The sequence below is a fragment of the Anomaloglossus baeobatrachus genome, chromosome 1 (genome assembly GCF_048569485.1).
Source record: "Anomaloglossus baeobatrachus isolate aAnoBae1 chromosome 1, aAnoBae1.hap1, whole genome shotgun sequence".
NCBI classification, from domain to species: Eukaryota; Metazoa; Chordata; class Amphibia; order Anura; family Aromobatidae; genus Anomaloglossus; species Anomaloglossus baeobatrachus.
The window spans coordinates 925,356,475-925,381,182 of NC_134353.1; the positions used below are offsets into that span (position 1 = coordinate 925,356,475).

Sequence of the window (24,708 nt, forward strand, 5' to 3'; positions counted from 1 at the left end):
CCGACCGCGCTTTTACGGCGGCGCTGCTTCTAACTTTAGTCCCCGGCTTTTGCGGCCTAGCGCCGCTTCGTTCCCGCCCCCTCCCTGTCACTCAGGGAAAGGGAGAGACGCTGTTCTATAGCAGCGCCGAGGGCTGGAGCCTTATTTGCATTCTCCAGCCCCCTTCACTAGACACAGTGGGCGCCGGGTTCCCGCTCTTGTCTCGGGCACGCCCTCGGCCCGCCCCTCTCCTCTGGACGCCGGCAGCCATTCCGGCACGCAGAGCGGGAAAACGGAGACAAGCGCTGAGCTACCAGCACAGGATTCCGGCGCCACACACCCGCTTTTGTGCGGGCGGTAAGCGGCAACTAAAGTGCTGACCCACTAATGCCGAAGTGTCCTGTTGTACTTTTGTACGGTTGCTATTCAGGATGCAGACCTAGAAACAGCAGCAAAAGATCAGGGGTGCTAAAGCACAGACTCTATATGCTGCTTGTCTTGCATGTGCTGCAGTGTCATGTGTCCTTTATGCTTGTATGCTTTACATTGCACTGTAAGGGCTATTCTTGGCTGTCTACCCGCCTAGATGGCTAGACAGCGGCAGCAAACAGCAATGGTGCTAAGGCACAAGCTTTCAATGCTGCTTGGATTGCATGTACTGCAGAGTTTATTTTCATGCTTGTACATTCACTGCATGTCGCTATTCTTGGCTAATGCTCCTTGATGACTAGACAACAGCAGCAGAAAAGCAAGGGTGCTAAGGCACAAGCTTTCAATGCTGCTTGGATTGCATGTGCTGCAGTGGTTATTTTCATGCTTGTATGCTATACATTCACTGTATGTCGCTTTTCTTGGCTAATGCTCCTGAATAACTAGACAACGGCAGCAGAAAAGCAAAGGTGCCAAGGCACAGGCTTTCTATGCTCCTTGTACTGCATGTGCTGAAGTGTTTATTGTACTTCATGCTTGTATGCTATACATTGCACTGTACGGTCGCTATTCTTGGCTAATGCTCCTAGATGGCTAGACGGCAACAGCAAAAAAAAAAAAAAAAAAAAAACATGGGTGCCAAGGCACAGGCTTTCTATGCTGCTTGTACTGCATGCGATACTGTTCCAGGACCCCCAGTGTGTGCAATTACTCAACGGGGTCTCTGCTACAGGTGGCCAAAAGAACCACCTGTGATCCCTGTCCAGGGACAGGGACGGAGTTGCAGTTTCCGCTGATATATTGTCTGTGACTATGACTAACATCTTACAGACTTTGCAGTCCAGACAGACCTTGGGCAATGTTGATTCAATGCCCCTGGCCACCCTGATTTCGAAACAAATCATGGCTCCAGGAGGGTCCCATGCATCCCAGGGTGCAGGCTCTGACACGGACGACAGTCCCAGACGGCCTAAGCGAGCTCCCTAAGAACGGCCCTCGACTTCATCACAGTACTCTCTGTATGATGATGCAGACGTAGCTGTTCAGGACTCTGATCCTGAGACCGCTCTCAATCCGGATACACCGGATGGTGACGCTATAGTGAATAATCTTATAGCGTCCATCAATGGAAGGTTGGGTATTTCTCCCTCAACTCCTCCAGTGGAGGGGTCAGCTTCACAGCAGAAGAAATCCCTATTTCGGTATCTCAAGCGTATATTGAGTACTTTTCTGGTCAATCTGACTCCAGAGAAGCAGTCCAGGAACACCACGCTTATCCCGATAAGCGTTTCTCCAACCGTATTGAGGATACGCGTTGTCTCTTCCCCCCTGACGTGCTCAAGCGCTCCAAGGGTGGATCCCCCAATCTCCAGGCTTGCGGCTAGATCTATAGTTGCAGTGGAAGATGGGACTTCACTTAAAGATGCCATTGACAGACAGATAGCCCTCTGGTTGCAATCTGTCTATGAAGCTATCGGCGGGTCGGTTGCCCCGGCATTCGCAGCCATAGAGGCACTCCAAGCTATTTCAGCTAGTATTGCGCAGAGGGACGCGGTCACATGTACATCTTGGCCGCAGTAGCGTCCTTCACCTCGCAATGTCGGCATTGCGACTCAAGCTGTTTATGCTGTCCTGGACTCTACGAGCCGTACGTCAGTGGCGTCCGCCAACTCCGTGTTGTTACGCTCCTAGTGTTAAGGGATTGGAGCAGATGCTGCTTCCACAAAAGTGCTTAACCAGATTGCCTTTATCTGGTGACAGACTGTTTCGTGAGCGGTTGGATTAAATCATTCAACTGTCCAAGGGTACGGATTCTTCCTTACCCCAGCTATCAAACAAGACCCATCAGGAGAAGGGACAGTCGAGGTTTCGGTCCTTCCCAGGCTTGGGCACGTCCCAATTGCCCTCGTCCAACAGGACTCAAAAGGCTCAGAGGGGCGCAGGTTCCTGGCGGGCTCAATCACGCCCGGAGAAGGCAGCCGGAGGAACCGCTACCAAGGCGGTTTCCTCATGACTTTCAGCCCTTTCTCTCCGCGTCCGCGGTCGGTGGCAGACTCCCCCGCTTTAGCGACATTTAACTGCCACAGGTCAATGGCCGGTGGGTGAGAGACAGTTTGTCGCAAAAACTTCCTCACCGGCCGAGCCGAGGCTCTTCTGCAGGCAGTAGGAGTCGTAATCCCGGTTCCTCCTCAGGAACAAGAGACACTTTTTACTCCGATCTGGTCGGGGTGACAAAATAGGACGACTCCTTCCGTTCCGTTCTGGACCTTAAAGGGAACCTGTCATCAGAAATTTCGCCCAAAAGCTAAAAGATTCCCCCTCTGCAGCTCCTGGGCTGCATTCTAGGAAGGTCCCTGTTATTATTGTGCCCCATGTGAGACCAAAATAAAGCCTTTATAAAGTTCTACCTTTTTGTATGCAGCTTCTGTAAATCCGACACGGGGGCGGGCTCTCTGCCGTCCGTTATTCTGCCTCCTGGTCCTGTATGCCGCCCCCATCGCTCCTTTCCATATCTGATGCACCGCCCACTGCTCCAGCCATCCCCGCGCATGCCCAGTGCCAGTCTCACAGGACTGAGCACTGTGACTGCTGGTGATGTGTGCGCAGGCAAGTGATTATGGACGGGGCTGTGACTGTTATCAGCAAGTACCCGGCCATAATCTCGTGAGCGCGCAAACCTCTCCAGCGTCACACTGAGCTCAGTGTAGATGCTAGACTGTATGGGCTGCTTCCAGGGATGACGTCCCTTTGTCATGTGATAGGGGCGTGTTCGAAATACTATCACATGACAAAGGGACGTCATTCCTGGAAGCAGCCCATACAGTCTAGCATCTACACTGAGCTCAGTGTGACGCTGGAGAGGTTTGCGCGCTCAAGAGATTATGGCCGGGTACTTGCTGATAACAGTCATAGCCCCGTCCATAATCACTTGCCTGCGCACACGTCACCAGCAGTCACAGTGCTCAGTCCTGTGAGACTGGCACTGGGCATGCGCGGGGATGGCTGGAGCAGTGGGCGGTGCATCAGATATGGAAAAAAGCGATGGGGGCGGCATACAGGACCAGGAGGCAGAATAACGGACGGCAGAGAGCCCGCCCCCGTGTCGGATTTACAGAAGCTGCATACAAAAAGGTAGAACTTTATAAAGGCTTTATTTTGGTCTCACATGGGGCACAATAATAACAGGGACCTTCCTAGAATGCAGCCCAGGAGCTGCAGAGGGGGAATCTTTTAGCTTTTGGGCGAAATTTCTGATGACAGGTTCCCTTTAAACTGCTCAACAAGCACGTGAAAACCAGGCGGTTCCGGATGGAATCCCTCCGCTCCGTCATTGCCTCAATGTCTCAAGGAGATTTCCTAGCATCAATAGACATCAGGATGCTTATCTCCACGTGCCGATTGCTCCAGAGCACCGGCGTTTGCTACGATTCGTTATTGAAGACGAGCATCTTCGGTTCGTAGCCCTACCCTTCGGTCTGGCGACAGCCCCACGGGTTTTCACCAAGTTCATGGCAGCAGTGGGACCACTCCCGCACTCTCAGGGTCACCCTGTGATCCCTTACTTAGACCATCTACTTGTCAAGGCACTCTTTTAAGAGGCATGCCAACACAGCCTGAACATGGCGCTGGAGACTTCCCAGAGTTTCGGGTGGGTCCTCAACTTTTCAAAGTTAAACCCAATCGCTGGCATATCTTAGCTTGGGGTTTCACACTCTCTCAGCGATGGTGAAGCTTCCACTGGACAAACAGCGGTCACTACAGACGGGGGTGCAGTCTCTCCTTCAAGGAGACACCTCATCCAGAGGCAGTCCCTTTCACGCAGTTTCATCTGCGTCCACTTCAATAGAACATTCTTCGCTAATGGGAGGGGAAGTCGATGTCCCTACACAGGAACGTCCCCCTTTCTCAGACGATCAAGGACTCTCTTCAGAGGAGTCCACTCTTCAGATCAATTGTCTGGAGCTCTGGGCAGTGTATATTGCCCTGCAAGACTTCCTGCAGTGGCTGGAAGGCAAACAGATCCGAATTCAGTCGGACAATCCACAGCGGTGGTATACATCAACCACCAAGGCGGACTACGCAGATCGGCGAGCCTCCCAGGAAGTCCGCCGGATTCTGCTAGGGGTGGAAGACAGAGCATACACCATATCCGCAGTTCACATCCGGGCGTAGAAAACTGGGAAGCAGACTTCCTCAGTCACCAGGGCGTGGACGCAGGAGAATGGTCTCTGCACCCGGACGGGTTTCACGAATCGGCACAACAGCAAGGTCCCGGTTTCATGACGATCAAAGAGCTCTGACGACAGGCATCTCACGGTCGGTCAACCGTGGGCACTACCAGACCGGCCAGACTTACTGTCCCAAGGGCCGTTTTTCCATCTGAATTCTACGGCCCTGAACCTACTGTGTGGCCATTGCGTCCTAGATCCTAGTGTCCTCAGGATTATCCCAAGGGGTCGTTGCCACCATGAGACAGGCTATGAAGCCCACGTCTGCTAAGATCTACCACGGAAGTGGAAGATTTTCTTTTACTGGTGCTCTGTACAAGGAGTGTCCCCCTGGCCATTGGCATTGCCTACTTTTCTTTCCTTCCTGCAATCTGGGTTGGAAAAGGGCTTGTCGCTCGGCTCCCTTAAAGGGCAAGTCTCGGCGCTATTGGTGTTTTTTTCAGAAGCGTCTAGCACGACGTCCGCAGGTACGCACGTTCCTGCAGGGGGTTTGTCATATCGTCCCCCCGTACGAGCGGCCGTTAGATCCATGGGATCTGAACAGGGTACTAGTTGCTCTCCAGAAGCCGCCTTTCGAGTCTCTGACGGATGTTTCACTCTCTCGACTATCACGGAAAGTGGCCTTTCTGGTAGCGATCACGTCTCTTCGGAGAGTGTCTGAGCTAGCAGCGCTGTCATCCAAGGCTCCCTTCCTGGTGGTCCACCAGGACAAGGTAGTGCTGCGCCCCATTCAGGAGTTTCTCCCTAAGGTAGTATCCTCGTTTCATATTAATCAGGATATCTCCTTACCTTCCTTTTGTCCTCATCCGGTTCACCGGTATGAAAAGGATTTACATTTGTTAGATCTGGTGAGAGCACTCAGAATCTACATTTCCCGCACGGCGCCCCTGCGCCGCTCTGATGCACTCTTTGTCCTTGTCGCTGGCCAGCGCAAGGGGTCGCAGGCTTCTAAAGCCACCCTGGCTCGATGGATCAAAGAACCAATTCTGGAAGCCTACCGTTCTGCGGGGCTTCCGGTTCCTTCAGGGCTGAAGGCCCATTCAACCAGAGCCGTGGGTGCGTCCTGGGCATTACGACACCAGGCTTCGGCTCAACAAGTGTGCCAGGCAGCTACCTGGTCGAGTTTGCACACTTTCACCAAACATTATCAGGTGCATACCTATGCTTCGGCGGACGCCAGCCTAGGTAGAAGAGTCCTGCAGGCGGCAGTGGCCTCCTCGTAGAGGAGGGCTGTCTTGCAGCTCTAACTTGAGGTATTTTGTTACCCACCCAGGGACTGCTTTTGGACGTCCCAATCGTCTGGGTCTCCCAATAGAGCGCCGAAGAAGAAGGGTATTTTGTTACTTACCGTAAATTCCTTTTCTTCTAGCTCTTATTGGGAGACCCAGCACCCGCCCTGTTGTCCTTCGGGATTTTTGGTTTGTTTGCGGGTACACATGTTGTTCATGTTGAACGGTTTTCAGTTCTCCGATGTTACTCGGAGTGAATTTGTTTAAACCAGTTATTGGCTTTCCTCCTTCTTGCTTTAGCACTAAAACTGAGCAGCCCGTGATCCCACGGGGGGTGTATAGCCAGAAGGGGAGGGGCCTTACACTTTTTAGTGTAATGCTTTGTGTGGCCTCCGGAGGCAGTAGCTATACACCCAATCGTCTGGGTCTCCCAATAAGAGCTAGAAGAAAAGGAATTTACGGTAAGTAACAAAATTCCCTTCTTTCTACAGTCCGGTCTGCAGCTAGGACTATCCCTCAATTCTCTTAAGGGACAGGTCTCGGCGCTGTCAGTGTTCTTTCAGCGGCGTATCGCCCGACTGGCTCAGGTGCGCACCTTCATGCAGGGCGCATCTCACATCATTCCACCTTACCGGCGGCCTTTGGATCCCTGGGACCTCAATCTGGTCCTCACGGCCTTACAGAAACCCCCCTTTGAGCCTCTTAGGGAAGTTTCTTTGTTTCGACATTCACAGAAAGTCGTCTTTCTGGTGGCCATAACTTCTCTCAGGAGAGTCTCTGATTTGGCCGCGCTCTCTTCGGAGTCACCTTTTTTGGTTTTTCACCAAGACAAGGTAGTTCTCCGTCCGACTCCGGACTTTCTCCCTAAGGTGGTTTCTCCTTTCCACCTTAACCAGGACAATTCATTGCCTTCCCTTTGTCCGGCCCCTGTTCATCGCTTTGAGAAAGCGTTGCATACTTTAGATCTGGTGCGGGCGCTCCGGATCTATGTGTCACGCACCGCCGCTCTTAGGCGGTGCACCTCTCTTTTTGTGCTGACCACAGGTCAGCGCAAGGGTCTCTCGGCTTCTAAACCGACCCTAGCTCGTTGGATTAGGTCGGCCATATCCGATGCCTACCAGAGTTCTCAGGTGCCTCCCCCGCCGGGGATGAAGGCACACTCGACCAGAGCTGTCGGTGCCTCTTGGGCTTTCAGGCATCAGGCTACGGCTCAGCAGGTCTGTCAGGCTGCCACTTGGTCTAGTCTGCACACCTTTTCAAAGCACTACCAAGTGCATGCTCATGCTTCGGCAGATGCGAGCTTGGGCAGACGCATCCTTCAGGCGGCTGTCGCCCATTTGTGAAGTTAGGTTTTGCCTACTTCTCAGTTTTCTGATTATTTCCCACCCATGGACTGCTTTGAGACCTCCCATGGTCTGGGTCTCCCACAAGGAACGATGAAGAAAAAGAGAATTTTGTTTACTTACCGTAAATTCTTTTTCTTATAGTTCCGACATGGGAGACCCAGCACCCTCCCTGTTGCCTGTTGGCAGTTTTCTTGTTCCGTGTGTTTTCACCGGCTGTTGTTGTAGTCAGAGGTTCCGGTTGTTCCGGGTTTTGCTCTGTCTCTACTTGTGGGTGGATGTCCTCCTTCAGCTTTTGCACTAAACTGGCTAGATATGGTCATCCAGGGGGTGTATATGCTCGGAGGGAGGAGCTACACTTTTTAGTGTAGCACTTTGTGTGTCCTCCGGAGGCAGAAGCTATACACCCATGGTCTGGGTCTCCCATGTCGGAACTATAAGAAAAAGAATTTACGGTAAGTAAACAAAATTCTCTTCCCCCCCCCCCCCCCGCCATGTAATACCTCACTTCACCTCTAGTGGCCGCCGCTGAGATGTTGAAGCATAGCTGATCACAGAACCGCCAGCGATCATCATGGATAACGGCTGTTTAAACAGCCCAAAAAGTGACAGTGGGGTTTCCCATCTTACTATTTAAATAAGGCATCTGTGTCATTAGCAGAAAGGGGCGATCACTGGAACAATAGTCCATTTGGTCATTTGTGCATAAACAAAAAAAAAAAATTATTGGTGATTTTTACTTCTTGGAATTTGGGACCAGCAATTTTTATGTTGACGGAAAGCCATTAAAATAAAATCATTATCCTACCCTTGTCTTGTGACTTTGCGGAATACAGGCTCCTGTATATGGCAGCCTGTATTCTGTGTAAAGTAGACAGATTATTTTATATATTTTATAATAAACTTTTTTTTTCTTTTTACAAAAAAAATTTAAGTTTTGCTATGAGCTGCTACTTGCCCCTGATTGTGACTATGCATGTTCTCCATTTGGTGATAATTTCTTTCTCTTTCCAAATTGCATTGGATTTATTAAAATCCTCAATTTTCTTTTCTCCAGGCCGAGGACAACCTTAGACGTGAAAAGAATTTAGAAGAAGCCAAAAAAATCGTCATCCAAAATGACCCCAGTCTCCCTGAGCCAGTCACGGTAAGAACCCCAGGGGCAGATTTAGGGTATGTGCGCACGTTGCAGATTTGGTGAAGAAGATTTCTGCTCATCAAATCTGCACCTTCTGGATGAAAAACACACTATAAAACACATCTGGTTTTGTGCAGGAAAAAGCATCCCAACAGTTGACATGCAGCAGATTTTTTTTCTGTACCAAATCTGCAAGGGTAAAAGAAAAAGAAACGTGTGCACAGCAATTCAGAGTTCTCGTAGACTTTGCTGGTGTTGGGGGAGACCTCTAGGGGGTCTCTCAGGGTCTCGGAGGAGGAGTCCAGATTAGAACGGCGCAGATGGAAATGAATCAGGAAAAATGACCACATAGAGACATATCTCTATCTGGGAGAAGCTCAATGCTCTCCTAACCCGTATATTGTAAAACAATCACACATTAAATTCATTCAGTACATTCATATTGCTGTTAACCAATTATCTAACTTGGTTTCACTTACTCCCTTATTTGGCTACAGTTTCCTACATGACTAAACTGTCCTTGATAAGGCACCTGGAGCCAAGCAAAGTCTATGCACGTACATCAGCTGCTTGTTAATGACATTCAAGAGACCAGTCTAAAGCTGGTGTCACACTAAACGACAGCGACAACGACGTCGCTGTTACGTCACCATTTTCGGTGACGTAACAGCGACCTTGTAAGTCGCTGTTATGATCGCTGCTTAGCTGTCAAACACAGCAGAAGCAGCGATCATAAGGTCGCTGTGCTACATGTTCAGAGAGCAGGGAGCCGCGCTTAGCGCTGGCTCCTTGCTCTCCTACAGCACACATCGGGTTAATTAACCCGATGTGTGCTGCAGCTACATGTCACAGTTCAGAGAGCAGGGAGCCGCGCTTAGCGCTGGCTCCTTGCTCTCCTGCAGCACACATCGGGTTAATTAACCCGATGTGTGCTGCAGCTACATGTCACAGTGCAGAGAGCAGGGAGCCGCGCGCACTGCTTAGCGCTGGCTCCTTGCTCTCCTTGCTACAGTATACATCGGGTTAATTACCCGATGCATACTGCAGCCACATGTCACAGTGCAGGAGCCGGCACTGGCAGCAAGAGCGGAGGCTGGTAACCAGCGTAAACATCGGGTAACCAGGGAAAGGACTTCCCTTGGTTACCCGATGTTTACGCTGGTTACAGCTTACCGCAGCTGCCAGTGCCGGCTCCTGATCGCTTCATTTCGTCGCTCTCTCGCTGTCACACACAGCGATGTGTGTGTCACAGTGGGAGAGTGACGACCAAAAAATGAAGCTGGACATTCAGCAACGACCGGCGACCTCACAGCAGGGGCCAGGTCGTTGCTGGATGTCACACACAGCGACAGCGACGGGACGTCGCTGCAACGTCACAGAAAATGGTGACGTAGCAGTGACGTCGTTGTCGTCGTCGTTATGTGTGACACCAGCTTAAGGTATCCTCCTGAATGCCTGCTTTGTTCAGCTTATCATGATTAGTTTCAATAATATATTCCAGGATGTGCACCCAAGTATACATGATAGCATTTAAACAGTGTTTATACAAAGACAGATTATCGTATTATTTTTGACAATTGATTTGTAGCCTAGGCCCTCATGCTTTTTTTGTTGCTTTTATAGGCAAAAATCCGAGAGCTGGAAGCGCACCGCGGACAGCGAGTGAAAGTGTTTGGCTGGGTCCACAGGCTGCGCAGGCAAGGTATCATTATTATTGACTTCTTATATTGGAATCGCCTGGATTCCCATGTTTTGGAGAATTTTCCATCTAATTGAAGGCGTGATAAGGTTTAAAAAATTAAATTTTTAACACCATATTAGGGTCCAATGTTTGGGCTCCTCATATGTCCGCTAAAGTAAGGAGCGACTGCCACTCCACGTGTTACACGAGCAGTCCATTCATTTCACGTGTAATGATGCATTTCTCCTATGGGGGCGCTGCAGCAGAACTGAACCTGTCACTTGTGAATTCATATAGTCACTTGTACTGATTGTGTGTCTTGTTCACTTTAGGAAAAACCTTAATGTTTATTGTCCTAAGAGATGGGACCGGATACCTTCAATGTGTCCTCAGCGAGAAACTGGTGAGTGTCCTGCCGAATAATAGAAGTGACAAAAAATAGGGACCCCAATCTATGGTGCGACCCCAATGATCTTGCTCAATTTGAAAGGCTCCAACTAAAATAGAATGAATATATATATATATATATATATATATATATATATATATATATATATATATATATATATATATATATATATATATATATGAAATATATATATATATATGAAATATATTTATTATATATATATGAAATATGCATACAGTGGGTATGGAAAGTATTCAGACCCCTTTAAATTTTTCACTTTGTTTTATTGCAGCCATTTGGTAAATTCAAAAAAATTCCTTTTTTCTCATTAATGTACACTCTGCTCCCCATCCCCCATCTTGATAAAAAAAAACGTAATTTAGAAATTTTTGCAAATTTATTAAACAAGAAAAACTGAAATATCACATGGTCATAAGTAGTCAGACCCTTTCTCAGACACTCATATATAAGGCACCTTTCAGATTGCGTTTTACCATACGTCCACATGTCCCGTCGGAGCATCCGTCCGGACCGCCCCTCCCCCACTCTAAGCGTGCTCCGGACGCATGCGCCCGACAGGGCCATTCACTGCTATGGAGCGCACTGCGTTAGCGTGTGCTCTGTTTTGTGCCATTTTGGGCAAATATACGTTTCTGCAGACGGACACTTGAACGTAGACCATCTACTCCATGGTGACTGACTATGTTGTATTTTCCTGTGTTTCCAGTGCCAGTGTTATAATGGGCTGGTCCTCTCTACAGAAAGCACTGTGGCCCTATACGGGACCCTGGACCTCGTGCCAGAAGGAAAGCAGGTGACTATTTCCTATTATATGGTCTCTACCCAACACATATATGCTGTACCCCCAACATCGGACGGTCAGGACGGCAGACGACCCTAACTGTGAACTTTGCGTACACATGGAGAGGGTAGCTGTGAACTGTGCATATACATGGAGAGGGTAGCTGTGAACTGTGCATATACATGGAGAGGGTAGCTGTGAACTGTGCATATACATGAAGAGGGTAGCTATGAACTGTGCGTATACATGGAGAGGGTAGCTGTGAACTGTGCTTATACATGGAGAGGGTAGCTGTGAACTGTGCGTATACATGGAGAGGGTAGCTGTGAACTGTGCGTATACATGGAGAGGGTAGCTGTGAACTGTGCGTATACATGGAGAGGGTAGCTGTGAACTGTGCGTATGCATGGAGAGGGTAGCTGTGAACTGTGCGTATGCATGGAGAGGGTAGCTGTGAACTGTGCGTATACATGGAGAGGGTAGCTGTGAACTGTGCGTATACATGGAGAGGGTAGCTGTGAACTGTGCGTATACATGGAGAGGGTAGCTGTGAACTGTGCATATACATGGAGAGGGTAGCTGTGAACTGTGCGTATGCATGGAGAGGGTAGCTGTGAACTATGCGTATACATGGAGAGGGTAGCTGTGAACTGTGTGTATACATGTAAAGGGTAGCTGTGAACTGTGTGTATGCATGGAGAGGGTAGCTGTGAACTGTGTGTATACATGGAGAGGGTAGCTGTGAACTGTGTGTATGCATGGAGAGGGTAGCTGTGAACTGTGCGTATGCATGGAGAGGGTAGCTGTGAACTGTGCGTATATATGGAGAGGGTAGCTGTGAACTGTGCGTATATATGGAGAGGGTAGCTGTGAACTGTGTGTATGCATGGAGAGGGTAGCTGTGAACTGTGTGTATGCATGGAGAGGGTAGCTGTGAATTGTGCGTATACATGGAGAGGGTAGCTGTGAACTGTGCGTATGCATGGAGAGGGTAGCTGTGAACTGTGCGTATATATGGAGAGGGTAGCTGTGAACTGTGCGTATACATGGAGAGGGTAGCTGTGAACTGTGTGTATGCATGGAGAGGGTAGCTGTGAACTGTGTGTATACATGGAGAGGGTAGCTGTGAACTGTGTGTATGCATGGAGAGGGTAGCTGTGAACTGTGTGTATGCATGGAGAGGGTAGCTGTGAACTGTGCGTATATATGGAGAGGGTAGCTGTGAACTGTGTGTATGCATGGAGAGGGTAGCTTTGAACTGTGTGTATGCATGGAGAGGGTAGCTGTGAACTGTGTGTATGCATGGAGAGGGTAGCTGTGAATTGTGCGTATACATGGAGAGGGTAGCTGTGAACTGTACATATAGCTCACCTTCCCTATCCATATATAAGACCCTGCGGCTGCTCGGTGGACATAGTGGCTGCTGCTGTAAACACTCGTTCTACACGTGGCGTCCCCCATTTGCTGATCTGATGTCTGATCCTTCCAGGCCCCAGGCGGGCACGAGCTGGCCTGTGACTACTGGGAGCTTATCGGATTGGCTCCCGCTGGCGGCGCCGATAACTTGATCAATGAAGAATCGGATGTGGATGTCCAGCTAAACAACCGTCACATGATGATCCGAGGAGAGAACATGTCAAAGATCTTCAAGATCCGCTCCACCGTCATCAACTGCTTCCGCAACCACTTCTTTGACAGAGGCTACTATGAGGTAAGCGACCGACAACTATCCCCCAACCCCATCCCCCAGCCTGTACATGCCTCTTGTATCAACTGAGCATGCATATGTTTTGAAAGGGTAGTAAGCAGCTATCAGATGTCTCTGATCTCCGGGAAAAACAAAGGGATCAAGAATGAAATTCTCCCTGCCCAGTGTTCTCTCCCTCACTGTTGGTGAAGAGTCAGGGGTCCCTATGTACAACTTATAAAAAAAAACCAAAACAACCCATAAGTTTAAATTATTTTCCCCCAAACACACACACACTTTTTTCCTAATTTGAAAACTGATATTTAACTACTTGCGGACCACCCATAGACTATAAACGTTTGGGCGGCTGCATTGCATTCTACTCTGGAGCAACGTTCTAAAACATCCCTGCATAGTAGCGCGGGCAGCCAACTGTCAGGCACAGCCGATCTCATAGAGAAGGCAGAGATGGTTTGTTACCGTTTCTGCCTTCCTGGATCGATCGTTATTTATAAATGACCTTGTTGGGGGCATGCGGAGTAGAATTTCAATATTTGCAGATGATACTAAACTCTGCAGGGTAATCAATACAGAGGAGGATAATTTTATATTACAGGGAGATTTATGTAAATTGGAGGATTGGGCTGAGAAGTGGCAATTGGAGTTTAATGTAGATAAATGTAAGGTCATGCACTTGGGTAGAGGAAATAACATTTATGATTATGTACTTAATTGTAGAACACTGGGTAAAACGGGCACAGAAAAAGACTTGGGTGTATGGGTGGATGGTAAACTTCACTTTAGTGGACAGTGTCAGGCAGCTGCTGCCAGGGCTAATAAAATAATGGGATGTATTAAAAGAGGTAGAAGTGTTCATGAAAAAAATATAGTTCTACCTCTGTACAAGTCACTAGTGCGACCGCACTTATATACTGTGTACAATTCTGGTCACCGATATATAAGAAGGACATAGCTGAACTGGAGAGGGTGCAGAGAAGAGCCACCACGATTATTAGAGGAATGGGGGGGCTGCAATACCAAGACAGGTTATTAAACTTGGGGTTATTTAATCTGGAAAAACGAAGGCTTAGGGGGGATCTAATCACAATGTATAAATATATGAGGGGACAGTACAGAGACCTTTCCAAAGATCTTTTTACACCTAGGCCTGCGACTGGAACACGGGGGCATCCGCTACGTCTTGAGGAAAGAAGGTTTAATCATAATCACAGACGAGGATTCTTTACTGTACGAGCAGTGACACTATGGAACTCTCTGCCGCATGATGTTGTAATGAGTGATTCACTACTAACATTTAAGCAGAGCCTGGACGCCTTTCTTGAAAAATTTAATATTACCAGTTATGTATATTAGATTTTATGACAGGGTATTGATCCAGGGAACTAGTCTGATTGCCGGATGTGGAGTCAGGAAGGAAATTTTTTCCCCATTGGAACTTGTTTGCCACATTGGGTTTTTTTTTTTGCCTTCCTCTGGATCAACATGTTAGGCTACGGGTTGAACTAGATGGACTTAGAGTCTCCCTTCAACCTTAAAAACTATGATACTATGTTCTATACACAGCCCTGAACAAGCACTTTGTACACAGTATAGGAAGCACTGATGGCATTCCTCCTGATCCATCAGTCATGTAATTGCTGGGTGCAGGGAGGGAGGAGGAGCTGCTGAGTCCCAGAATACTCAGTCAGCACTGCTATGCAGCCAGAAACGTGTATTTCCACTGTAACTGGGGCTAATACACTTGATTTCCCCTGTAACTGGTGTAAGTGGGGCTAAAACACCAGTTACACTTGATTTCCCCTGTAACTGGTGTTTTAGCCCCACTTACACCAGTTACAGGGGAAATCAAGTGTATTAGCCCCAGTTACACTTGATTTCCGCTGTAACTGAGGCTGGTGTATTATCCCCACTTACACTTGATTTCCCCTGTAAATGGGGCTAATACACCAGTTACAGGGGAAATCAAGTGTAAGTGAGGCCAATACACCAGTTACAGGGGAAATGAAGTGAAATAAAAAATAAATTGTTTAAATACCTACCAAAGGACTTCTATGATCTCCATTGGGGGCACAATAAGTAAAATAAATAAATGCAATAAATTGTTTAAATAAAAGCCGTTAATGCAAAAAATATAAAGCTTCTACCAATTCAAACTGTTGTTACTAACTTTGCCCCCTTAAAAAAAGAAAAATAGGTCCAGCATATAAATATTGTTACAGACGATAGGAGAACAAATCTTGAAAATGTATTTCAGTCTTAATTTGTGGACGTACAAAAGTATATATAAAAAAAGTGAAAAATACAAGGATTTCCTTTATTTTTTTTCCCAATACTATTGGCGCCCCCCCCCCCCCCTCCCAAATATGCAAAGACAAAATAAAACTTAGGCCTCGTGGGTCGTGGAAAAAAAAAATTGCAAAAATTATTTGAATATTTAAACAAAAAAAAATTGTAGAAAATTCTGTCTGCTCAGGGACAGCGAGAAAATGGCCACTAATCATAGATAAATAATAAATCTTGAACATATTTAGTTTTGCCTAATGAATTTCTTAACCCAGAAAGGAAACTCCCTAGGGGGAAGAAAAAAAAGAAATGGAAGCGATTGAATAAACCGTTTTCGGTCCTCGCACCTCCAGTGCATATAAAGTGATACTAAGCGATCAAAAAGCCATTTACCCTAAAATGGAAGCGCAAAAAAAAACAAAAACAACCAAACCTATCATTGATGGAAAAATCTTAAAAAGTTATGGGTCTCAGAAAATGGCTACACAAACCTAATTGCATTTATTTATTTATTTATTTATTTAATTGTAACCAATAAAGAATAAAAAAAACTAAATAAACTTGTACAAGTTTGGCAGCATTCTAATGGTACAAACCCAGAGAATCCTTTTTACTGGAAAAAATGATGGTGGAGTTGCATTTTTTTTTTTTTTTGTAATTTCTCACTTTTTTAGTTTTGTTTTTTTTCCCCCCAGTATTATCTATCTATCAGCGCCTTCCCTCTATCAGCGCCTTCCCTCTATCAGCGCCTTCCCTCTATCAGCGCCTTCCCTCTATCAGCGCCTTCCCTCTATCAGCGCCTTCCCTCTATCAGCGCCTTCCCTCTATCAGCGCCTTCCCTCTATCAGCGCCTTCCCTCTATCAGCGCCTTCCCTCTATCAGCGCCTTCCCTCTATCAGCGCCTTCCCTCTATCAGCGCCTTCCCTCTATCAGTGCGGCGGCCCCTTGCCCCTTGCCTCTGTCCGGCGGCCCCTTCTCTCTGTCCATGTATCTAGTCATTCAAAACTGCACTCCTCTTGCATATAACCGATGCTCATAAGAAAGTTGTACTTAGCGGCTGTTGTTTTTCCCGCTGCGCAGGTGACGCCTCCGACCTTGGTGCAGACACAAGTAGAAGGCGGGTCCACGCTGTTCAAGCTGGATTATTTTGGAGAAGAGGCGTATCTGACCCAGTCCTCCCAGCTCTATCTGGAGACCTGTATTCCCGCCCTGGGGGACACGTTCTGCATCGCTCAGTCCTATCGAGCCGAACAGTCCAGGACCCGGCGACATCTAGCCGAGTAAGGAACCGCCGCGTGCTGCGGATCTCGAAATACAGTTCAACTACATTTCATAGACCTGAGCTGCACAGACCGCACACTTCACAGCTGAGGGTTTGTTACAGTTGGGTCCAGTGTTCTTCCTCTTATGAGCCAAAATCAACACCTCAGTCTCTTTCCTACCTGTTTGCTGCAAGGTATCGCTCTGCAGTTGTAACAAACGCTCAGCTGTGAACAGTATTTGGTCTGGGCAGCTTTTCAGCCTCCGGTTACGATGAAGCATGATGCCATTCACTGACAGCAAGTATTCATATTGGGATCTCTGGCCCCTCACTATTCAGACCAGAGAGTTTCGAGAACAGTTAGGACTTGTGCGCACGGTGCAGTTTTTGATACGTATTTTGGTGTAAATTCAAATTGTCTCTTCAGGGAGGAAGGAGACGAACTCTAGCGCCACCTATTGGAGGTAGCAATCCTAAAAGTCAAAAGTGGCCTTCTAATAGGCCTTTTCATAAGACTTAGGATTTATGCCAGATCAGAACCTCAATTTGCAGACAGTGTTTTGCTGTGATTGTCCCTCGTCAGTGCAAAGTATGAGATCTGATCTGGCTGTATGAAAAGCTATAGTGGGGTCCAAGGGGAACACTTTTGTCCTTGTGGAGACCTGAGAGACCAGTCTGGCTGCCAGTGAGGAGACTTATAGCAGCAATGCCCCTCTGGGATATACTGATATAGTCTCCTTCCTCTCTGAAGAGACAAACTCTAGCGCCACCTATTGGTGCAGATTTTCTACCACAAGGTGCGTTTTTTGGTGCAGAAAATTTCTGCCCCAATAATTGAGCGTGCGCACATTCACTGAGGCTGTGTGCACATGTTGCAGATTCGGTGCAGAAATTTTCTGCATCAAATCTGCACCTTCTGGCAGAAAAACGCAGCAAAAAAAAAACATGCATTTTTCTTCGGCGCTCCATTGGGAGACCCAGACGATTGGGTGTATAGCACTGCCTCCGGAGGCCACACAAAGCATTACACTAAAAAGTGTAAGGCCCCTCCCCTTCTGGCTATACACCCCCAGTGGGATCACTGGCTCACCAGTTTTCTGCTTTGTGCGAAGGAGGTCAGACATCCACGCATAGCTCCACTGTTTAGTCAGCAGTAGCTGCTGACTATGTCGGATGGAAGAAAAGAGGGCCCATATGGGGCCCCCAGCATGCTCCCTTCTTACCCCACTTGTGGTTTGTAAGGTTGAGGTACCCATTGCGGGTACAGAGGCTGGAGCCCACATGCTGTTTTCCTTCCCCATCCCCCTGAGGGGCTCTGAGGAAGTGGGATCTTACCGGCCCCCAAGCCCTGAGGCCGGGCTCCATCCACAGACCCAGTGAACCTGCTGGATACGGAGCTGGGTACCGTTCAGGGACAAGGCCCTGCAACTTTCAGGTACTCTGTGTCCCCGTACAGACAGGCACGCACACGCCAGACTTGCTGGGTGTGTTAGTGCGCCGGGGACAGTAGCGCTGCACGCTGGGGTTTGAGTCACAGCAGCTTAGCTGTGTGACTTCATGTGCTGGGAACTACCGCGCCGGCCACTCTCGGAGCGGCGGCGCGGCTGGGACTTGTAGTGCGCCGGGGACTTAGCGCCGACCGCGCTTTTACGGCGGCGGCGCTTATAAATTTAGTCCCCGGCTTTTGCGGCCTAGCTCCGCTTCGTTCCCGCCCCCTCCCTGTCAATCAGGGAATGGGACAGACGCTGTGCAATCGTCAGCGCCGAGGGCTGGAGCCTTATTTACATGCTCCAGCCCTCTCACTAGGCACAGTGGGACGCAGGTTTCCCGCTTTTGGTCTGAGCACGCCCAGGGCCCGCCCCCCCCTCCACAGGACGCCGGCAGCCATTCCTGCATGCAGTCTGGCTGGAGGACGGACACAGGCTCTGGGAGACCCAGACTAGGGATTTCTGGCGACCACACACCCGCGTTTAGCGGGCGGTAAGCAGCACATTAGTGCTGGCCCCACTAGTGCCACAGTGTTGTATTGGTGTACTTTTTCCTGTACCAGATATATATATATATATACTGCACTGTACGGTCGCTTCTTGGCTGTATACCCCTATATTGCTCTGAGGAGACAGCAACATGTCATCCACAAAACGCAAGGGTACCAAGGCACGGGCTGTACACACTGCTTGTACAGCATGTGGGGCTAATCTACCAGCAGGCTCCAACGACTCTCATTGTGTGCAATGTTCAGTTCCAGTGGCACTTCGTCAGCCAGAGCCTATGGTGGTGGTAGCCCAGGCAGAGACGCCTGTGAACCCTGCCCCGGTGACGGGGACAGAATTTGCAGTCTTTGCTGATAAAATGTCTGTGACTATGACAAAAATCCTGGAGACCTTGCAGTCCAGGCCAGTTGCTCAGACCATGGACACTGCTGTGTCTATGTTCCCCGGTCCCCCTCAGTTGGAACTAATCCGTACTTCAAGGGGGTCCCAGGCATCACAGGCTGAGGGCTCTGACTCTGATGACAGTCCCAGGCCGCCTAAGCGAGCTCGCTGGGAGAGACCCTCCACGTCATCACGCGGGTCAGGGTCTCAGCGAGAAGGGTCTCTATATGATGAGACAGAGGTGGGTGATCAGGAGTCTGGTCCTGACACCGCACTCAATTTGGATACGCCAGATGGTGACGCCATGGTAAATGACCTTATAGCGGCCATCAATAGGCTGTTGGATATTTCTCCCCCAGCCCCTTCAGCAGAGGAGGCAGCTGCCCAGCAGGAGAAATTCCATTTCCTGTATCCCAAGCGTAAATTGAGTACTTTTCTGGACCACTCTGACTTCAGAGAATCAATCCAGAAACACCATGCTTATCCGGACAAGCGTTTTTCCAAACGTCTGAAGGATACACGTTATCCCTTTCCCCCTGACGTGGTCAAACGCTGGACCCAGTGTCCAAAAGTGGACCCTCCAATATCCAGGCTTGCAGCTAGATCCATAGTTGCAGTGGAGGATGGGGCTTCACTTAAAGATGCCAATGACAGACAGATGGACCTTTGGTTGAAATCTGTCTATGAAGCTATTGGCGCGTCGTTTGCTCCAGCATTCGCGGCCGTGTGGGCGCTCCAAGCTATTTCAGCTGGTCTGGCACAGGTGGACTCTTTCTTACGTCCAGCAGTGCCGCAAGTGGCGTCCTTAACTACGCAAATGACTGCGTTTGCGACCTACGCTATCAATGCGGTACTAGACTCTACGAGCCGTACCTCAATGGCATCCGCCAACTCTGTAGTTTTGCGCAGAGCCTTGTGGTTAAAAGAATGGAAAGCAGATTCTGCTTCTAAAAAATGTTTAACCAGCTTGCCATTATCTGGAGACAGACTGTTTGGTGAGCAATTGGCGGAAATCATTAAACAGTCCAAAGGTAAGGACTCCTCCTTACCCCAGCCCAGATCAAACAAACCTCCACAGAGGAAGTGGCAGTCAAAGTTTCGGTCCTTTCGAGGCTCGGGCAAGCCCCAATTCTCCTCGTCCAAAGGGACTCAGAAAGAGCAAAGGAGCTCTGATTCCTGGCGGACTCACTCACGCCCCAAGAAAGCAACCGGAGGTACCGCTTCCAAGGCGGCTACCTCATGACCTTCGGCCGCCTCCCTCCGCATCCTCGGTCGGTGGCAGGCTCTCCCGCTTTTGCGACATTTGGCTGCCACAGGTCAAAGACCGGTGGGTAACAGACATTTTGTCTCACGGGTACAGGATAGAGTTCAGTTCTCGTCCTCCGCCTCGGTTCTTCAGAACTTCCCCACATCCCGACCGAGCAGATGCCCTTCTGCAGGCGGTGCATTCTCTAAGAGCAGAAGGAGTGGTGGTCCCTGTTCCTCTTCGAGAACAAGGACAAGGTTTTTACTCCAATCTCTTTGTGGTGCCAAAAAAGGACGGCTCATTCCGTCCTGTTCTGGACCTAAAACTGCTCAACAAGCATGTGAACGCCAGGCGGTTCCGGATGGAATCCCTCCGCTCAGTCATTGCCTCAATGTCTCAAGGAGATTTCCTAGCATCAATAGACATCAAAGATGCTTATCTCCACGTGCCGATTGCTACAGAGCACCAACGCTTTCTACGCTTCGTGATAGGAGACGACCATCTTCAGTTCGTAGCTCTGCCATTTGGTCTGGCGACAGCCCCACGGGTGTTCACCAAGGTCATGGCGGCAGTGGTAGCAGTCTTGCACTCTCAGGGACACTCTGTGATCCCTTATTTGGACGATCTACTTGTCAAGGCACCCTCTCAGGAGGCATGCCAACTCAGCCTGAATGTTGCGCTGGAGACTCTCCAGACGTTCGGGTGGATCATCAACTTCTCAAAGTCAACTCTGTCACCGACCCAATCACTGACGTATCTTGGCATGGAGTTTCATACTCTCTCAGCGATAGTGAAGCTTCCGCTGGACAAGCAGCGGTCACTACAGACTGGGGTGCAGGCTCTCCTTCAAAGTCAGTCGCACTCCTTAAGACGCCTCATGCACTTCCTCGGGAAGATGGTGGCGGCAATGGAGGCGGTTCCGTTTGCGCAGTTTCATCTGCGCCCACTTCAATGGGACATTCTCCGCCAATGGGACGGGAAGTCAACATCCCTGAACAGGAAAGTCTCCCTTTCCCAGACGGCCAAGGACTCTCTGCAGTGGTGGCTTCTTCCCACCTCATTATCACAGGGAAGATCCTTCCTACCACCGTCCTGGGCGGTGGTCACGACAGACGCGAGTCTGTCAGGGTGGGGAGCAGTTTTTCTCCACCACAGGGCTCAGGGTACGTGGACCCAGCAGGAGTCCACCCTTCAGATCAATGTTCTGGAAATCAGAGCAGTGTATCTTGCCCTACTAGCCTTCCAGCAGTGGCTGGAAGGAAGGCAGATCCGAATTCAGTCGGACAACTCCACAGCGGTGGCATACATCAACCACCAAGGGGGGACACGCAGTCGGCAAGCCTTCCAGGAAGTCCGGCGGATTCTGATGTGGGTGGAAGCCACGGCCTCCACCATATCAGCAGTTCACATCCCGGGCGTAGAAAACTGGGAAGCAGACTTCCTCAGTCGCCAGGGCATGGACGCAGGGGAATGGTCCCTTCACCCGGACGTGTTTCAGGAAATCTGTCGCCGCTGGGGAAGGCCGGACGTCGATCTAATGGCGTCCCGGCACAACAACAAGGTCCCAACCTTCATGGCACGGTCTCGCGATCACAGAGCTCTGGCGGCAGACGCCTTAGTGCAAGATTGGTCGCAGTTCCGGCTCCCTTATGTGTTTCCACCTCTGGCACTCTTGCCCAGAGTGCTACGCAAGATCAGATCCGACTGCAGCCGCGTCATACTCGTCGCCCCAGACTGGCCAAGGAGGGCGTGGTATCCGGATCTGTGGCATCTCACGGTCGGCCAACCGTGGGCACTACCAGACCGACCAGACTTGCTGTCCCAAGGGCCGTTTTTCCATCGGAATTCTGCGGCCCTGAACCTGACTGTGTGGCCATTGAGTCCTGGATCCTAGCGTCTTCAGGATTATCCCAAGGGGTAGTTGCCACCATGAGACAGGCTAGGAAGCCCACGTCCGCTAAGATCTACCACAGAACGTGGAGGATATTCTTATCCTGGTGCTCTGCTCAGGGAGTGTCTCCCTGGCCATTTGCATTGCCTACATTTCTTTCTTTCCTGCAATCTGGGTTAGAAAAAGGTTTGTCGCTCGGCTCCCTTAAAGGGCAAGTCTCGGCGCTATCCGTCTTTTTTCAGAAGCGTCTAGCACGACTTTCTAAGGTACGCACGTTCCGGCAGGGGGTTTGTCATATCGTACCCCCGTACAAGCGGCCGTTAGATCCATGGGATCTGAACAGGGTACTAGTTACTCTCCAGAAGCCGCCCTTCGAGCCTCTGAGGGAGGTTTCACTTTCTAGACTATCACAGAAAGTGGCTTTTCTGGTAGCGATCACATCTCTTCGGAGAGTGTCTGAGCTAGCAGCGCTGTCATCCAAGGCTCCCTTCCTGGTCTTCCACCAGGACAAGGTAGTGCTGCGACCCATTCAGGAGTTTCTCCCTAAGGTGGTATCCTCTTTTCATCTTAATCAGGATATCTCTTTGCCTTCTTTTTGTCCTCATGCAGTTCATCGGTATGAGAAGGATTTACATTTGTTAGATCTGGTGAGAGCACTCAGAATCTACATTTCCCGCACGGCGCCCCTGCGCCGTTCGGATGCACTCTTTGTCCTTGTCGCTGGTAAGCGCAAAGGGTCGCAGGCTTCTAAGGCCACCCTGGCTCGATGGATCAAAGAACCAATTCTTGAAGCCTACCGTTCTGCTGGGCTTCCGTTTCCATCAGGGCTGAAGGCCCATTCTACCAGAGCCGTGGGTGCGTCCTGGGCATTACGACACCAGGCTACGGCTCAACAGGTGTGCCAGGCAGCTACCTGGTCGAGTCTGCACACTTTCACCAAACATTATCAGGTGCATACCTATGCTTCGGCGGACGCCAGCCTAGGTAGAAGAGTCCTGCAGGCGGCAGTTGCCTCCCCGTAGGGGAGGGCTGTCTTCGCAGCTCTAACATGAGGTATTCTTTACCCACCCAGGGACAGCTTTTGGACGTCCCAATCGTCTGGGTCTCCCAATGGAGCGCCGAAGAAGAAGGGAATTTTGTTACTTACCGTAAATTCCTTTTCTTCTAGCTCCTATTGGGAGACCCAGCACCCGCCCTGTTGTCCTTCGGGATTTTTGGTTGTTTTTCGGGTACACATGTTGTTCATGTTGAACGGTTTTCAGTTCTCCGACGTTACTTCGGAGTGAATTTGTTTAAACCAGTTCTTGGCTTTCCTCCTTCTTGCTTTTGCACTAAAACTGGTGAGCCAGTGATCCCACTGGGGGTGTATAGCCAGAAGGGGAGGGGCCTTACACTTTTTAGTGTAATGCTTTGTGTGGCCTCCGGAGGCAGTGCTATACACCCAATCGTCTGGGTCTCCCAATAGGAGCTAGAAGAAAAGGAATTTACGGTAAGTAACAAAATTCCCTTCTTTTTTTTTTTTTTGGTGTGTTTTTCTTAAGTCAATGGGTGAAAGGACTAAAAAACGGAGGAAAAAAACGCAGATTATTTTCTGCACGGTGAAAAAAAAAAGCAACGTGTGCACAGCACTTCAGAATTCTCATTGACTTTGATGGCATTGAGGATAGACATGCAGATTTGTGCCACAATCCTCAATAAAGCACTGTGTGTACACAGCCTTACGTTAAAGGGGTTCTCCACCTTTGGAAATAAATATTTGGGTCTTTTTGCATCTGCTCATGTGTTTGGGGTTAAAGGTTATTCTTAAAATTTGGTTTCATTAATCATTTTGCACCACCCGCCTTCTACAGCCTGACCGCTGGCTGCAGAATGAGCTAACTTAGAACCCATCAGTGAACTCATTCCTACAGAAGAGTTGTAACTTTTTTTTTTTATTATTATTATTTTTTATTTTAAACTTTGTTCAGCTGATTTTTCATTTTTTGACGACAACCAAAACGTAAGGTGAATATGCAGTCAAATAAAGAGCCTGGAAAAGCAAATCTGTGCAAAATTTGTAATGAAATCCAATTTGAAAATTAAATTTTAGCCCCAAATAATTGTATTTAAATAATAAAAACCAGAAAATCATCTCCAAAAATGGACAACCCCTTTAAATAAAAAAAAAAAAAAAAAGGATTAGGAGTCCCCTGTTGAATCCTCCAGCTCTCTGTACGTAAATCACATGACCGCTGCTGTCGATCACTGGTCACAGCCGGCAGTAATTCTTGACCAATGAGGCCAGCGGTGCAGCGGGGACCAGAGGATCTGTGGGAGGTAACACGGGGGGGGGTTAATGATTATTTTTTTATTTTATACCATACCATGACATCACGTTGGTCATTCGCGTGACCTCACATGTCTGGATGGCGTCTCTGCAGGATCGGTGGCGATTTATACCTGTTTTCGTGCCACTTTCATCAAACCTTAGCACCTTTAAAGGGATCCTTTCAGCACCTTCTTGCGTATGGATGTATAGGCTCACATGAAAAACATTAATACTTTTTTTTTTTTTGGTAGAGATCCGATGTGCCGAACATGAGAAATCTAGCTCAGAAATTATATGCAAATGAGGCTGGAAGTGCACTGGGGGCGTGTCACTGCTTCTTTCAAGTGCAGTGACACGCCCCCGTGCACTTCTAGCCTGATTTGCATATTTCTTCTAC

At 49.0% G+C, this 24,708-nt stretch overlaps 1 protein-coding gene across 1 annotated transcript in view; it reads left to right on the plus strand.

The window, feature by feature from the left end:
- NARS1 (asparaginyl-tRNA synthetase 1) overlaps positions 1-24,708 on the plus strand; it is a 90,233-nt gene that overhangs the window by 46,218 nt on the left and 19,307 nt on the right. Inside the window, exons 5-10 of the mRNA XM_075328128.1 lie at positions 8,267-8,356; positions 9,971-10,049; positions 10,361-10,431; positions 11,165-11,251; positions 12,729-12,950; positions 16,311-16,510. Of these exons, the coding sequence (XP_075184243.1) occupies positions 8,267-8,356; positions 9,971-10,049; positions 10,361-10,431; positions 11,165-11,251; positions 12,729-12,950; positions 16,311-16,510 (749 nt within the window). The remainder of the gene's footprint in view (positions 1-8,266; positions 8,357-9,970; positions 10,050-10,360; positions 10,432-11,164; positions 11,252-12,728; positions 12,951-16,310; positions 16,511-24,708) is intronic.